This window comes from Poecilia reticulata, chromosome 3, assembly GCF_904066995.2.
Source record: "Poecilia reticulata chromosome 3, P_reticulata-male-v2, whole genome shotgun sequence".
NCBI classification, from domain to species: Eukaryota; Metazoa; Chordata; class Actinopteri; order Cyprinodontiformes; family Poeciliidae; genus Poecilia; species Poecilia reticulata.
In genome coordinates this window covers 21,492,007-21,505,640 of record NC_088832.1, presented here as the reverse complement: position 1 = coordinate 21,505,640, position 13,634 = coordinate 21,492,007, and the positions used below count along the sequence as shown (strand labels likewise).

General features: G+C 37.2%; 1 protein-coding gene across 2 annotated transcripts in view; it reads left to right on the top strand.

Annotated features, from left to right (window-relative positions):
- Positions 1-10,460, top strand: part of spon1a (spondin 1a) — a 76,353-nt gene extending 65,893 nt beyond the window's left edge. Inside the window, exons 8-16 of one of the 2 annotated variants that reach the window (XM_008405889.3) lie at positions 1,009-1,225; positions 3,971-4,111; positions 6,207-6,282; positions 6,413-6,595; positions 7,304-7,474; positions 7,582-7,749; positions 7,923-8,087; positions 9,130-9,396; positions 9,500-10,460. In XM_008405889.3, the coding sequence (XP_008404111.2) occupies positions 1,009-1,225; positions 3,971-4,111; positions 6,207-6,282; positions 6,413-6,595; positions 7,304-7,474; positions 7,582-7,749; positions 7,923-8,087; positions 9,130-9,396; positions 9,500-9,663 (1,552 nt within the window). In that variant the 3' untranslated portion in view covers positions 9,664-10,460. The remainder of the gene's footprint in view (positions 1-1,008; positions 1,226-3,970; positions 4,112-6,206; positions 6,283-6,412; positions 6,596-7,303; positions 7,475-7,581; positions 7,750-7,922; positions 8,088-9,129; positions 9,397-9,499) is intronic. The other variant, XM_008405890.3, reaches the window with a different exon arrangement.
- The last annotated feature ends 3,174 nt before the right edge of the window (positions 10,461-13,634 follow it).

Here is a 13,634-nt window from a genome sequence, read left to right as displayed (position 1 = left end):
TGCGTATTTCACATCCTCTGAGACAATCAGTAACGGACTATGCAAGGGCAGGACTAAGCTGGTCATGTGGATTTAAATGGGCACGATGAAAGCCAAGGAGTGACTGTCTAATTGTCTATGTTTCAACAAGAAGCTTCCCATTTCTAATTAATCTTGTATTGGCTGGGAAATGTCTTGTAATTAGTTTAGCTGTCAATCATTGAGCAAGACAGATGGCCAAATGTGTGTGTGTGTGTGTGTGTGTGCGTGTGTGTGTGTATTTTGTTCTTGTGCTGGAACAGAACAAAATGGGGTTCATGTGGTCTGGTACGGGGAGAGCAAAATATGGCATCTAAATATATAATGTTCCACATTTCAGGAGAGCATTGTTTAGTTTCTTATTTACTGTAATGATCTCAACTTTAATTATTACTGATGTTTCAAAAATGCATTCAGCCTATAAGTTTAACATAAAACAACAATCATTGAGCTAATTTAATTGATTTAGTCCTCTAATGTACCTCTGTTGGTCATTTAGCATTTTTTTACATTTGAGTCAGGCTGTGCTTCTAAAAATTTCTATTATTTAAGGTGGGATTTTCCTTAATTGCGTTTTTCATTTATCCTTCATGCGAAAAAAGACGATTTCTAAATTATTTAGGCCGTGAGTACGTCTTATCTGTTTACTTGATTTGTGCGTTTGTGAACCTCTAAAACCCCTTTAATTATTACTGATGTTTCAAAAATGCAAAGCAGTCTTTGTCAGGGAATCTTTATTGTGACAAACATAGGAAATGTGTGTCTTTCAAAATGCATTAGGTTTAACTAAATGCATCACTTGGGTTGTTTGGGGCAACCATCTCTCATTAGTTGGTCCAGTGCAGCATAGCCTCAGGACGCATGAGGGACACCACATTTGTTATGCCAATGCCTTTGGAGTTATTTCAGCTCTCTGTTGGGATGCAGCTAACAGCTGCTGCTTCTTTTTTTTCCCCACTCAAATCTAAAAAACTGCACTGATTCACTTAGTGCTGTCTTAATCAGGCGTGCTGCCCCCTCGGCCGAATTCTCCGTGGACCGAAGCCGCCACCTTATGTCTTTCCTAACCATGATGGGACCCAGTCCAGACTGGAACGTGGGACTGTCTGCTGAGGACCTGTGTACCAAAGAGTGTGGTTGGGCCCAGAGGGTGGTCCAGGACCTGATCCCATGGGATGCCGGCACTGATAGCGGTGTGTCATATGAGGTCAGTGCGAACACTTGTTTATGTGAATGTTAATTGCAAGAATGATGCATCGGGGCCTTACTGTGAACACACAAATAAGTTTTTTTTTGTTGTTGTAATTTCTAAAGTTGCAGCAAATCAAAAATATAAGACATAAGATGTTTGAAGCAATTACAGATCATTTTTCCCAGTCTGCTGTGCAAAAGGCTGCACTTGTTCAGCGATAGGCTGTGCACTCCATGAAAATATGAGGATTAATTCACTGTCAGGTAAAAATAAGCAATCGATCTTGGAGATTATATTCACTTTAACAAATAACTCACTATGACCTTGGATTATTATAAATAAAAATAAAAGGGAACCATTTTTTGTTTGTTTTTCAATATTTGCTCGTGATCAATCTTGTGGCTCACCCGAAGTTAAAAGCCTTCACTTTGCCTTTCCTTTCAGTCTTTCTCAAACTGTTTCTTCACATTTATTCTACCCCTCTTATAACTTCCCTCCTGCCTCTCATCACAGAGTAAGCCTGACTTTGACCTTGTCATTATATCGACCGCTACTTCTTCATCAGTCTGTCCGACCGCATTCACAGTCAGTTGTTTTGCAAAGGTCTGTTCACTTCTGGTATAAAAAAAAATAAAAAATTAAATAAATTATAGTTTATTCCGCCATCCAGTCTACCCATAACAGCCGTAAGCACTGCTCCTCCTCCTCCTCCCTCACAGAAATCACTCTGAGGTGCTTTCAGCCGTGCTCTCCAGTCAGCACTAACAGATTAGTCTGTAGGTTTTGTGAGCCACATGTGTACGCCTCTAGCTAATCCCGTGGGGCTCGTAGGCAGACACATGTAACTCAAGCTACCCCATACACACTCACGCTACCTTCGAGCAGCAGTTTTGGGTCTAAAAACCCCTTTATGTCCTGATTGTTAAATTCAAATGTTTTATGCCTTTGTGAAACATGCATAATAAAAGGCAAGTGTTCTGAAAACCTGCAGTTAAATATTACAGCTTGACCCGCTGATATTGCTTTTTACTGCCAGTACTCAGGCCCCCAGAGGGAGTAATTTGTCCATAAAAGTGATGCAGTAACTTCAACAAGAAACATCTGTATTGTTGCTTTATTCTGTCATCTTCAATCCAGGTGTTGCTAAAACACAGACACATTTTACGTCCAACTTCAGATTCCATGTTACAGTCATTTACCTCTTAAAACTGGATATGTACCTAACTTCCCCTGTCACCATGTATACCCCCAGTCCACTTTCACTGCTGGACTGCATTTCTTTGGCCCGCTAAACTATTTTAGCAGGCCAAAATCATACATTCCAGCTATGAGGAACTTTTCAGGCTGAGATCCAGCTTTTATGGACATTCAGATTTTAGGGCTGTACGTTCACTGCTAGGAAAAACCAGTTACGTAACATGCAGCCAACAAAACTGGGTGCAGACGCTTGTTAATGTGCCTTAAACCTTCAAAATATGGTTTTGATTTGTGATTGGGAATCCTGACCCAGTTTTGTTTGGCTTTCTGTAATGTTGATACAGCTTCATTTTCCAATAGAACAAACCCGCATACATATCCAAATGGTTTTGGAAAAAAAAAGTAAAACATGCTAATATTAAGCTTCTCGATTGACCTTCCCCTGTTTTGCCCTAATCAAAACAAAAGTATGTTTCCTATGATGAAAAGGAAACCAACTGGTAAGGATGCAACTGTCTTAAGGCAAGTTTAATAAACAAAAATAAATATTGTGGTTTCAGATAAAAATGATCCAAATTAAATAAAAGTGTGTGAAGCAATATTTGTTTTCAGAATTCTAATAAATTAAGCCCACATCCATGTCAAATTTATTTACCACTTTTGCTTGAATAATTGAAACCCTTCCTTTCTTTCACATGTTTCTTGTAAGGGAGATGCAGCTGCAGTTTGTCAAAGTATTGCGGCACCATTTATGTAGTTTTAATTTAGGATACTCTGACATTCTCAGTGACAATTATAGTATTATCAAGGCTTTCAGATTGCAGGAGTTATGCTAAGTACTATAAGGTGACATTAACCTCCATCCCAAATATTTTTATATATTTTTTCATATTGAATAAAATGCCAACTGTTAGCTGGAACCCCTTTATCAGGGTGGCCACAAAACATAGCTGTATCGTTCCAGAGAAGTCCTTTATCCACAAATGCGTGGTGAAGCAGAGCATTGGGAAGTTGTGGCTATTAAAAAGTGTGGGGACTTTGGCTATCTGGGGCAAAGTCATTAAAGGCACAGGCCTGTGACAGAGTAATGAGATCTATCCTTTGTGTCATTACTTTTACTATATCTTTTAATCAGTGGCCACTCACTATCGTTTCCCCCATCGTTCTCCTTCTCACTGAACCAAACAAAGCTGCTCTCTCTTTTTTTTCCCCCTCTGAGTAGCCTCGGTTGGGGGGTGAGGAATGGGCTGGTCTTATGCCTCCAGACTGCCTCTGGCATTGCTTCTATCAATCCCATGCTGGCAGACCTTTACTGTTGACTAATAAGAGAATCTCCCCTGTAAAGTATGCTGCTCTTCTGCTGCTGCTCTTTGACTTTGAAACTTTTACTTTGGGTGACTTTTGTTGGTGTCACTTTGAAACTCTGTACTTGTTATACTTGTGCAAATGTTTTTTTGTTTTTTGTTTTTTTTTTTTAATTCTCAAAACCCCGACAGTGGGTTATTTTAGAAATCCTTTGTTGCCCATGTAATTTATTAATTTTTTTTTCCCTTTTTGTTTCAGGCTCCCAACAATCCAACTGCACCCCCGGAAAAAATCCGCCCTCTTACCAGTCTGGATCACCCTCAAAGCCCGTTTTATGATCCTGAGGGAGGTGCCATCACTCCTGTGGCAAGGGTCATAGTGGAGCGTATCGCCAGAAAGGTCTTTTTGCTTTCCCTATATGTACATATACTTCCTGAAAATCTCGTGGTTTGGACCATGAGATTTCAACAACAGCCCAATTTTCCATCATGAGTTTCTTTATTCTAAACACAGCTTACTTCAGCTGAATGAACTACTCCACTACTCTACTGCAGATTTTCTTCATCATTATGTTTGGCTACAGAGATTTGGACACAGTTTTGCCACGAGTCATGTATTTAGTTTACTCAGGCTTAAAAAATGTGATGATTGGCCTATTCCACTGTTGCTCATTTTGTAGGTCTTACTATAGAAGTATTGTCAAGATCTTTCAGGCAACAGAGAAATGTTAGGTCAGCGATTTTCTTTCTTTTCACTCCAGTTTGTAAGAACCACCAAGTAATAATCTGCACAGTCATAAAATTAAACAATTTATTGAGCTATAGAAGACGTAGAAGTGATAGTTTATGCTTCTTATGTCGACTGACTTGACTTTGTGTGTGATTTATGAAGACTTTATGAAGAACTTTAGTTTTTCACTGCACATTTTCAATATCCAATTCCCAACTGAATACCAATAGGTTTGATGAAAGGCTGAAAGTAAAAAAAAATTGTTATTATAACATGTTCAGCAAAAGCTACTAGCTAGACTTTTGGGTAAATCAGACTCACTTCAGAAATGGTTTCTCATCTATAGAAAATACCCCAGGCTCTGTGTATTTTATTGTCCTTTGGTGTTGTGTTTTGTAATATAAATATGATGACATATGAAATCTCAGAACAAGCACATGCCTCTGGAGACAACACAATTTATAAAAAAAACAAATGCCCAGAGTTATCTGGGCACATATCTCAATGTGAATTAACATAACTTTTAACTATTAACATAATTATATTCTTCTACAGTTTTAATTTTAATTTTTTTTAAATTTTTCTAGTTTTTGTGCCTATGGATTTGCAAAACTTTAATTAGATTCCTCATTAAATGTGCTTACTTTTTTTATATTTGAGGCTTTTGTAAGTAAAATGCTTTGATTGTAGAAAATAATAGGCAGCAGTGAAATACGTGGAATTTTTTTAATGAAAAGAACCAGAGTGCCTTCTCAAAAATTTAGTGATTGTATATGCAAATTGAGTGATCATATATGCAAATTGAGTGATCATATATGCATATTGAGTGATCATATATGCAAATTGAGTGATCGTATATGCAAATTGAATGATCGTATATGCAAAAAAAAAAAGAATAAAAAAGATAAATAAATGGCTTGGGGGTATTTATTGTCAAATTGAGATGAAGACATGAAAGGTTGCAAATATTTTATTGCTGCTCTAAGTGAATGGATCAGTTTGTTTAAATGGATTGATTTTCTTCAAATTTCTGTACATACATTCAATGTTTTGGTGAGGTGTCTCAAAAAAACATTTGTTCTGAATTGGTTCTATAAAAATTTAATTTAAAAATGCACCAGAATCTGTCAAGATCTGTTAAAAGTCGCTTTGCGTTTACTAAGGCCAGCTGATTCGCTCAATTCTTGCTCCTCTGTGGATGCCATTGACCAAAATAGATACAAAACAATATGAGCTGGGGTTTTTTCTTTGCTGTGGTTTTTAACTATTGCAATGTTTAAGAGATCCGGCAGGGAACAATTTATTTACTGTTCACCATCTGTAGTTTTGCTGTTCACGCATATTTCTTTGGAAACAAATAAAACAAACCAGTGAATAAATTTCCTAAGATATCAACTCAGATAATTGAATTGCTTGTCTAAATCTGTTATTATAATGAATTTAAATTAAAATGGTCACAGAAAAAAACAACATTTATTCTACTTTAATTTGGTTTGTTGGGGTTATATACCTTTCCCCTGGATATCCAACTGCTTTGCAGAAACTGACACAACAATTGTTGTCCTCTAGCAGCATCTAGAGGCAGGTGTGGGAACATCACTTCGTAGTTCACTGCATCAACACAAATTACACATGCAGATTGCATTCCTGTTTTTTCAGGAGGGGACATTCTTACAGGTCATCTTATGCATAATAATGTGTAGAGCATTATGCACTTTGCAGAGCAGTTTGCTTATGTAGCAATATGTTGTTTTTTTTACCCCAGGGTGAGCAGTGCAACATTGTTCCGGACAATGTTGATGACATTGTAGCAGACATTGCCCAGGAGGAAAAAGAGGAAGGTATTACTACCTTTTTTTTCTCTCTCTCTTTTGTTACACCTCTCCGCGTCTCCTCCAAGCACACGCTGAAATGAACTTAGTTGTGTTAGACAAATGTGTAAATATGTTTTCTGGTTTTTCTGTGTTGCAGATGATACTCCAGAAACCTGCATCTACTCCAACTGGTCTCCATGGTCTGCCTGCAGCTCGGCCACCTGTGAGAAGGGGAAGCGGATGAGGCAGAGGATGCTGAAGGCCCAGCTGGACCTGAGTGTCCCCTGCCCGCATACTCAGGATTTTGAGCCGTGTATGGGGCCTGGATGCAGCGATGAAGGTCAGTGTGAGTTGTCCAGAAAAATACACAATGCACTATGTCTTCCAATTGTTTCCTGAAAATTGAGCAACTAATAAACCAATTTTCTTAGCAGATAAAAGAAAGATACATTTAATGTCGCACACAACATAGTTACATCAAATCTTAGCTGTTTTAGAATATCATTAATATTGATTTATTAAATAATGAAACTCATATATAGACCAATTCAACTCAGGGCATCACATTTTAAATGTTTATTTTGTTCACGTTGATGATTCTGGTTCATAGCTGATAAAAACCATAATGTAATTCCTCAGAAAATGCAAATATGCAGAAAAACAAGGACAAAAATGTATTTTAGCCAGAAAAGTTGACCTGTTGAAAGTATGTGTTTATGAATCAGTTACTTCAACTCTGCAGCGTGGCATGGGTTTTCTATGTGGGGTTTAAGTCAGGACTGTTTACTGGCCAAACAAACTCACTCATGGTTTTTGAAGAAGGTATTGATTCTTTTGGAAGTAGGGACAAGGACTGCTAGAAAACAAAATCAAATCTATAAAGATTTTCTGCAGATAGAAGCATGAAGTCCAGTAAAATTCCTAGTAGACAGCTGTACTGACTGTGAATTTGATAAAACGCATTTTTAAAATAAGTTTTTAATTTCTCTTTTTCACCTATACGGAGTCTTTGGGACTGACATTTTGGCTTTGTCCCTGTTCTGACCAGATGCCTCCACCTGTATGATGTCTGAATGGATCACATGGTCTCCATGTAGCATTTCCTGTGGGTCAGGCACACGCTCCCGAGAACGTTATGTCAAACAGTTCCCTGATGACGGCTCAGTGTGCACTTTGCCCACACAGGAGAATGAGAACTGTGTGGTTAATGAAGACTGCTGTAAGTTTATCTAAAGAATTCTTCAGCACATGGAATGTCATATTTTGTTTTAATGTACATTAATCTATAATTTTAATTTTTCCATCTCGTAACCTTCTTAACTTTAGCTCCCAGCAGTTGCCTGGTTACTGAGTGGGGTGAATGGGACGTCTGCAGTGCAACCTGTGGTCTTGGCATGAAGAGGAGAGAGCGCATGGTGAAGATGCCTCCTGCAGATGGCTCCATTTGTAGTGCAGAGGTTCTGGAGGTTGAAAAGTGCATGATGCCAGAATGTCGTAAGTTATAGTACCAAATCTTTCCCAATCTGTTAAGCCATAAGCATGCTGAAATTTGTCTCTCCATTTGGCACCAACACTTATAACTTAGAGATTAGCCTTTATTTGCAGTTCTTAGCGAGATGTACATTGTGTCTTAATGATTTTTTAATTTTATTTTTTGTAATGACTAGACACAATACCATGCTTGTTGACTCCGTGGTCTGAGTGGAGTGACTGCAGCGTCACATGCGGGAAGGGTTTGAGAACACGACAGCGTATGCTTAAATCCCCCGTGGAGCTCGGAGATTGTACAGAGGAGTTGGAACAGGTGGAGAAGTGCATGTTACCAGAGTGTCGTAAGTATTGAATGTCCTCATTTGAACACCATCACACACCCTGAATCTATGCATTCACAGTTCATTGTAGTTTATGCAAAATCTGTTGTAAACAAATTCTGATAACTTTATGTACTCATGTACTGTAATGATGAAGTTGTTCACGTTTCTAGTCCATCATCTGCTGCCAAATTATCTTGGAGTTATAGAATTTGCTGGTACATGTTAAAGGTAAGATGAACTAAATGCTCAAGTGCAATAAAAAAAAAAAGCTTGAAAGACTTTGTGTATTAAACAAAGAAATATAATGGTATTGTATTTGTTTTAACTGGTACAATATGTCCTGGTACAAATCCAGTTGAGTACAGGTAAAACAATCTCTGCAATTTCAAAAAAATTGCAGCTTGTGAAAAACGTTTGCAGAGCAAGAAAAGCAGAATAAAGAGTAATATCTTTTTTAGGGTATAAGATGCTGCTAACTTGTGTTCTTGAAATTTTGCAGAGAAAAAAAAACAAAAAGAGAAAAAGACACACTGTTAAAGGAGATTTAGCTGGAATACTTTAAACAGACAAGTGATATACATGGAATATTTGACATAATTTCAAAATACATTTCTAAGATATTACAATCATTGCCGCAGTATTTCTCAGAAGTACTTCATAGGACGCACCACCGAAAATGTGGGTTCTGCTGCATTCAATTCAAATTTGTAAATTGACATTTGAAAAAGTAGTTTGAGCTTCTGTGTGTGTTCATTTCTTTGAGGTGACCTTACACATTTTAAAAAGGACATTGCACATATATGTGTATATTGCTCACAAAGTATAGTATTGCAATCTAATGTATGTAAAAATAAATTAGCAAATTGTGCCAGTTTGTTCAATTTATTTTGAGTTTTAAATAAAAATATATATATACATAATTTCTCTGATGATGACATTGGAGAGCTAACTTCAAATATGTATTGATCTTGAGATCAGCGCATCATAACAACTTTTTAAAGATCTCCACATCCCATGCTTCCTTCCTCTCATTTTGCTGTGCTCATGTCTTTATCTTTAGCCATAGACTGCATCATGTCAGATTGGACCGAGTGGTCAGAGTGCAACAAGTCCTGCGGTAAAGGCCACACTATCCGGACTCGCATTGTCACCATGGAGCCCCAGTTTGGCGGAGACTCCTGTACTGAAACAATCCAGAGGAAGAAGTGTAAAATTAGGAAGTGCAGTCGAGGACAAGCCAACAGCGACGAGAAGAGACGGCGCAAGGAGCAGCGTGAAAAACAGAGGAGCAAACAGGGCAGAGTCGAAGGCGCCTCTGAGCATCCAGGTTGGCATTTGAACTCCAGTTGTTGCAATACAATAGAAGTATTTTCAAAGAATGATGATTTGTTTGAGCGACTGTTCCCTTTTTTCTGGATTTTTACCTTTAGGTTGCAGAATGAGGCCCTGGTCCAGCTGGACAGAATGCACCAAGCTCTGTGGTGGAGGCATACAGGAACGACTTATGACTGTGAAGCAGAAGTTTAAGACTGCCCAGCTGTCCAGCTGCAAGGATAGAAAAGAGATCAGGGCATGCAATGTCCAACCCTGCTAAGATGTATCAATGGGAGGAAGGCTGAAACAGGAAGAGACGCGGTCTGAGAAGAAGAAGAAGACAGAGCACACTGTCGCACAATGATCCAATGCACTCTGTTTAGGGCTGAAACAACAACTTTCTTGAATCTGTACGTGTAAATCCAGAGCTCAGGTCATTTGTTATTAAGAGAAAATGAACTTTATGATCTCTCTGGAAGTCTGTTGATTCAACTTTGTTCAATCTGCTGTGCTTCAAAAACTAGCTCTGATACACATATATCTCTTTTGCAGCATTACTGTAAACTTATTGTGATATATATATATATATATATATATATATATATATATATATATATATATATATATATATGTTGAGAAAATGATTATAAAATTACTTGTTGATAATAATAATAATTAAAAAAATCTGCTTTAACCTGTGGTATCCCAAAATAATTAAGTAGATGATGAAGCACAGGTGTCCAGTGATTTATATGCACTTTTAGTTGTTCAGTGCTTTTTAGAACCCATAAAGCCATGTTGACTTTTTCTTTTTTACCCAGCTTGATGGCTGTACTTTTAGATGCATCATGATTGAAAACTATATAATTTGGATCATCATTAGAACATGTATCTTTTTGCAGTGTGTTTTTTTTATAACAATGTGTCAAGATTCTTACCAAAGTGTTGTGTATGTGTTTTCTAGTTGTGTCCCCCCCCCCCCCCTTTTTTTTTCTCTCTTCATTATTTCTGCTCTGCTAACATATTAATATTTTGGAATAATATTGCCTTTACAATAAAACTAAATGTGACAACTTGTCACATGGATCTGTCTTTTTGTTCACACGGTCATGATGCATTTCATGTTCTGTTTTTTGTTGTTTTTTTTTCTTTGTGCTTGTGCTGCCACTAGATGGTGACAGGAGGCCTATAACCTTCTTTCATCATATTCCTGGATTAGCAAAAAACAATGTGAAGTTATGTTAAGTATTTACACACAACAATATATACTCCCTCTCAATTGTACATATCCTTTAAAAATATGTTTTTGATATATACAAATAAAATTATCAATTGTATTGCCCCATATAACCTAACAATTCAACTAAGCAAGAAATATATATGTTGGGAGGAAAAGAAAAAGTTTACACAAGACTAATACTCTGTGAAACATTGATTCGGTTTCTGCATTCAGATGTCTTAGGAAGAAGTCTGTCAGCATATCACATCATAACTTCACAATATTTCCCCCAATATTGATGAATTTTGAACAAATATTTGCCCCCCCACCCCAAAAAAAAAATTGGGTAAATATTCTTTGGGCATATTCTTCTCAGACTACGACCAAATCTTTTCTAATGTTGGTGTTTTTTATGCCAGACACACTTTTGAGATGTGGTTAAAAAAAAAAAAAACAACAAAAACTTCAAAAACTTAAATTACTTTGACTGTGAGACATTCAACATATTTACAAATATTTGTTTCAACCTCTTAGCAAAGTATCTGACCATTTTCTATCTTATCTTTTCAGCAATTTAAAAAACCATTAACCTCTCTTTAAACCAATAAATGACAACCATTTGAAATGTCACCTGGCCATTGCCTACTTGTGCAATTCTGCTTGGGAAAAAAAAAATAAAAAAATTCACTTCCAACCCAGTCTGGAATTTCTCCTCTTGACTCTTGATTGTTTCCGGTCGATTTTACGCCGGACCAATGCGCAAACGGAAGGAGACGTTGTGAATGATGACGTCGATTTTCTGCGCTGTTTTAGAATTGTAGTCTGTCTGTAGTTTTAGCGATGGTAGCGGAGGAAGTGAAGGAAGCCATTCAGTCCGTGTTGAGCCGCCTCGTTCAAATCAGCACTTCTTTCTTCGCAGTGGAGGATAGTTGTTTACATCGCAGCTTCTTAGCGTCAAGCTAGCACATTACATATGTGACGGGCAAACGTTAGCAATTGGATAACGTTTAAAACCTCAACACAGTCCACGCCACACCTGCAGGAAGCAATCGTTTCTCAACAGCTGAGAGCTCAGACCCCTCTGTACGAAACAAAGTTTAGATTTTACCAGGCTGCAATTTAACGATCCAGGGGAATTATTTGTAGCCCTGATCCTGTGTAACTTTTCTGCTTATTGCAAATGTGAAAAATAGTTGAGAATCAGACCTACTAAAATATATTTTTAATAATTATTCCCTGCGGATTTAAAAAATAAATAAAAATCTACATCATATGTTTTTACAAGTTTTTAAGTAATTTATGGATTTTTATAGTCTTAAATTCCTCTGCAGATAAAAAATTATATATATTATTTTTTTTATGTGGAGATTGATTTTAACCAAAACATAGGTAAAGAAATATGAAACAGATTATAGACAGCAAAATTTTGCAAAGGAATGTGACAGAATGTAATGACTTCTCAAAGCTATTTTTGTCTTAAAAATAAAATGCATATACGACCAGAAACGGTAAGTTATTAATGTATTTATTTATAAACGTGTTCTCTGGACATATTCTGCTCTTCTCTCTTTTTGGGTAGTGAGTGGAGGGTGGGAGTGTCAGGCTTTCCTCATGCTGCAGCCCCAGGGACAGGGGTTTAAAAAAAATGCATATCACAATCCCTTTCCTGTTTCCATGCCAACACAACCACACATGGGGAAAGCCTACACACTCCACAGGCAATGGAGACATGGCAAAGGGAACCATTACAAGCATGACTGAGATGTTAAAGAACTGCCTTAGAGAGTACAGTATGAGGAGAGCTGAGTAGGATAAGAAAATTAATAATGTCTTTTTTTTTAGATTGTGAGAACATTTCAAACTCCTTAAGCACTGATAAGTTGCTCTGTGGAGGTGCCTGGTCATCTGGCCCATTTGTTGCTCTAATATGTGGCTTAAAAAGCAACTCAAAGAAATACAGTGATTATGTAATAAGTCCTTCCACAATACTGTGATATTAAAATGAGTTTCCTCTGTCTGTGAACACATTCATTAATATGTATAAACTGGGTACAAACCACAGTGCTAACCCAAATTCTGATTCTATTTCCATTTTAGCTTTTTTTTTTTTTTTTAAACCTGGGTCGTCTTATACAAGACATCATGGCCCACAATGAGTTGGCACCGCTGCCAGTTGCATATTTTAGCATCCATTAGAAAAATCACAGAATTTATTTAGTTTTTTGTTTTTTGCCACTATGGTGAAGCGACCATGATCCAAGTTATTATACCATTGTGTCTGTGAGTAGTTGAGTAATCATTCAACTCTTATGTTTGTCAAAACGCATGTCTTGCATAGATTTAAATTCTCATTTTGTAGAGAATCCTGTCATGTCTCGAAGTGTTGCCTAAGATATTTTGTGTTGCATGTCCAGTTTTGGTGTTCAACTGCATTAGGATGGGGCATGTAATATTTGCTAAGATGTTACCTAGTTCTTTTGTGTTTTCTTTTTTTTTATATATAATTAATGATCTGGGGATGAAAATTTCCTACTCAATACACAGTCTATGAATACCCTAAGTGGCCACATAATCGTTAGCTGAAATAATCAGAAAGTAGGTCAGGATGTATCACACGGAGCATTCAACACCCCATGGTGAGTTGAATTTTCATCAGATTGCGTAACATGCCATTTAGAAATGTTATTGTCGGGTCACTGCTTAAAGATTTCAGTTGAACTTCTGTCGATTTTGAAGCAGCAAAGTGGTATGTGTGGTATTTATGATATATCAAAATTGTGAGTGATTTTTTTTTTTTTTCCATAACCAAAAATATTTCTGAGAGCCCGGCTTACCTGCATATCAAGTTGTGCATGCTGCAGTGTCAAATGCTTGGGAAAGTGATGCAGCACCTTGCCATGCCACTGAAAGGCAAGGCAGATCTGCTGCAGGGGTATTACCTGGAGCAAAAACCATAAAAACTAAACCTTTGTTTTGGAGTGTACGTGATTTCAAAGAGCAATCTTTCATTTATGAGTTTTAATAAGTACATA